The sequence below is a fragment of the Penaeus vannamei genome, chromosome 13, assembly GCF_042767895.1.
Source record: "Penaeus vannamei isolate JL-2024 chromosome 13, ASM4276789v1, whole genome shotgun sequence".
Lineage (NCBI taxonomy): Eukaryota > Metazoa > Arthropoda > Malacostraca > Decapoda > Penaeidae > Penaeus > Penaeus vannamei.
In genome coordinates, this window is record NC_091561.1 from 37,973,577 (window position 1) to 37,976,076 (window position 2,500).

The following is a 2,500-nucleotide window of genomic DNA, read 5'->3' on the forward strand; positions in this document are numbered from 1 at the left end:
TTAACACTGTTTAAAAAAAACCTATTGTCATTAAGTAAAAATAATATGCACATTCCCAAAGTTCAGTATCACAATCCACTTATCACAGATCAGAATTTTCGAAGAATTGTTTATTTCTTTTTCCTTTATCAAGAAGAAAAAAATCTTTCAATGGTATTATTTACAGGTTTTATCTTTTTGGCTTGTTTATTTATGCTGCTTCCTTTTCTCTTGCAGTTTGATTTTGAGGGCTGATTATTGCTTGGTTTTAACTGGCTTGTTTGTGATGTACTTTGCTGCAAGATCTCGTTTATTGTGCTCTTGCTTAAACACTCATCGACATGTTCATTCAAAGCAGTGATGTTTTCAAAGTGCTGTTCCTCACAGATGGGGCATTTGAGCTTGCATTCAGCATTACCTGAATTTTTCTCTTCATCTTCTTGCCTATCACATGGTATTCCAAAGTCACTGGAAAGGTTATCATTATCTTCAAGAAAATCCAATTCTTCATCACTTTCATAGTCAGAGAAAGTGTATATACCTCTAGAACTACAATGATTTGAATGAGCAGAATCTGAACTGCCCTGTGTATATAGTAATGTTTCTTTTGAACTCTCAGTGTGTTTTAAATTCTCATTGTTACTTGGTTCATCTGTATCTCTTGTATCACTCTTAGACACTTCTTTATGCTCATGTCTTAAAGTTTTTGAATCTTCAAGTGACTGGACACTTACTGATGCTCCTTGTACCAAGCATATATCTACATGCTTATTAAACTCCACAAGACTTGGAACTTCAACAGAATCTCCACAAACTGGACATTCATAGCTAAACTTTTTGACTGGACTTTTTACATTTTGAGCTTTTGAGAGATAATGCCCAATGGATGCATTTTTCAAACCTTGATTTGCCATGTACTTCTTGTTAGCATTCTCAGACATGCTACTTTGAGCAGACAGCTGGCTTTCACCATTGTTCTTTTGTAAATGTGTGGACTTCTTGTCATCAGAGCAATGCTTTGTGGCACAACTGGCATTGTTGTTTGAAAATAACTGAGTAAGTGTTGACTGTCGGTTTGGTCCAACTTCAGAAGAACTCAGGAGGTTAGACATCCTCACGCCTATAAGTCGCAAAGCTAATGGCTGTGGTGATACATCCATCTCATGCTGAAGGATTCTCCGAGCAGTAGTTGCCATTACCTCAGATGTTTGAACAGCATCTGGGAAAGTGTGCGCACGACTTCTAATCTGAAAGTCTACTGTCTTGTACTTGAGAGTGAAGACTTTCCCAAATATATCTTTCTGAGCCATTTCATCAGCAAGTTCATGGCAGAGATCTTTTATGATGGTGAAGAGCACATTGCGATCTGCAGTGCCTCGAAAGGTGGTCTCTGTGCTAATGGACTTGCGGTCTTTTTCTGTCCAGGTGCTGAGGGTTGTGTGTCCTAATCCCAAAGCAATACTGAGAAAGTTGTTATAATTGATATCAGAGAAGAGCAATTTCAGAAGTCCTCTCTTTTTCATCAGATCAGAACAAATATTCACACCAATAGCAGACAACTGCTGTTCCATCACATTCCCAATGCCAGATACCTGAAAGACAGATGAATAAAGATAAATAATAAATAGGTACCAAGAGCAAAGGAGCTCATCATTATCTCCATCTTTACATTAGTTTCCTGTATTATGCTTTCACCTTTACAAAAGGATTTTCATGCCTGATAGAATATTTAAGTGTTGAGGGAGTGTCTATATTGCTACTTTCATATGACTGTTCATTTTTTGTTGTCAGACAGTTATTCCTTTTTTTCATGCATAACCAGTGTCTGTAACTATGGATAATTGACAATTATGAGGTGTGAGTGTAATAGGATTTTCAGTATCCTCTTTCACATGAGCTGCATGCTAGCTAGTAAGGCTATTTCACATTCAATAATTAGTGATGAAAATGCTACTCATGATCTGAATAATAATATATACCTCTTATTAATCTTTTATTTCCATGAATTTATAATGATCTTTCTCATGCACTATTAATCATAAAGATATCATACCATCACAAGTGGCCAGAAAGTATAAATTATAATCATATTTTCTAGTCCTTTGGAGACAAGGGAAGTGGTGCTGTCTCCTGCCACTGGTGACACAATCAGCTGATACAGTGTTCATGATCAGAGGATAGGAGTGAAAAAAACCTACTTGGCTGCAAATTCTTTCATTAAGAAAACTACAATGGCTCAATTATTGATTGTATTATTTTTTTGCAATGATCATGTACTCATGATAATCTTCTTTCTTAGAAGTTGTACTTTACACTCCAACTGATTGTAAAAATGAATGATGATTAAGTGGTACAAGCACTTGCCCTTATTTCAAAACCATAGCCTCCCTTTATGTTTCATATTCTTGTAAAATAATTTCAGACTGCAAATGAATAAACAATTTTCTTATTGTGTTGCAAATGCTATTATGAAATGTAAACAGCTTATGGCTTAGACATCAAGTGACAATATGTGGTACAA

At 35.7% G+C, this 2,500-nt stretch overlaps 1 protein-coding gene across 4 annotated transcripts in view; it reads right to left on the reverse strand.

Annotated features, from left to right (window-relative positions):
* LOC113812272 (DNA polymerase kappa) overlaps positions 1–2,500 on the reverse strand; it is a 14,137-nt gene that overhangs the window by 204 nt on the left and 11,433 nt on the right. For all 4 annotated transcript variants that reach the window (XM_070129221.1, XM_027364134.2, XM_027364133.2 and 1 more), the window contains exon 8: positions 1–1,571. This exon is cut by the window's left edge and continues 204 nt beyond it. In XM_070129221.1, the coding sequence (XP_069985322.1) occupies positions 129–1,571 (1,443 nt within the window). In that variant the 3' untranslated portion in view covers positions 1–128. The remainder of the gene's footprint in view (positions 1,572–2,500) is intronic.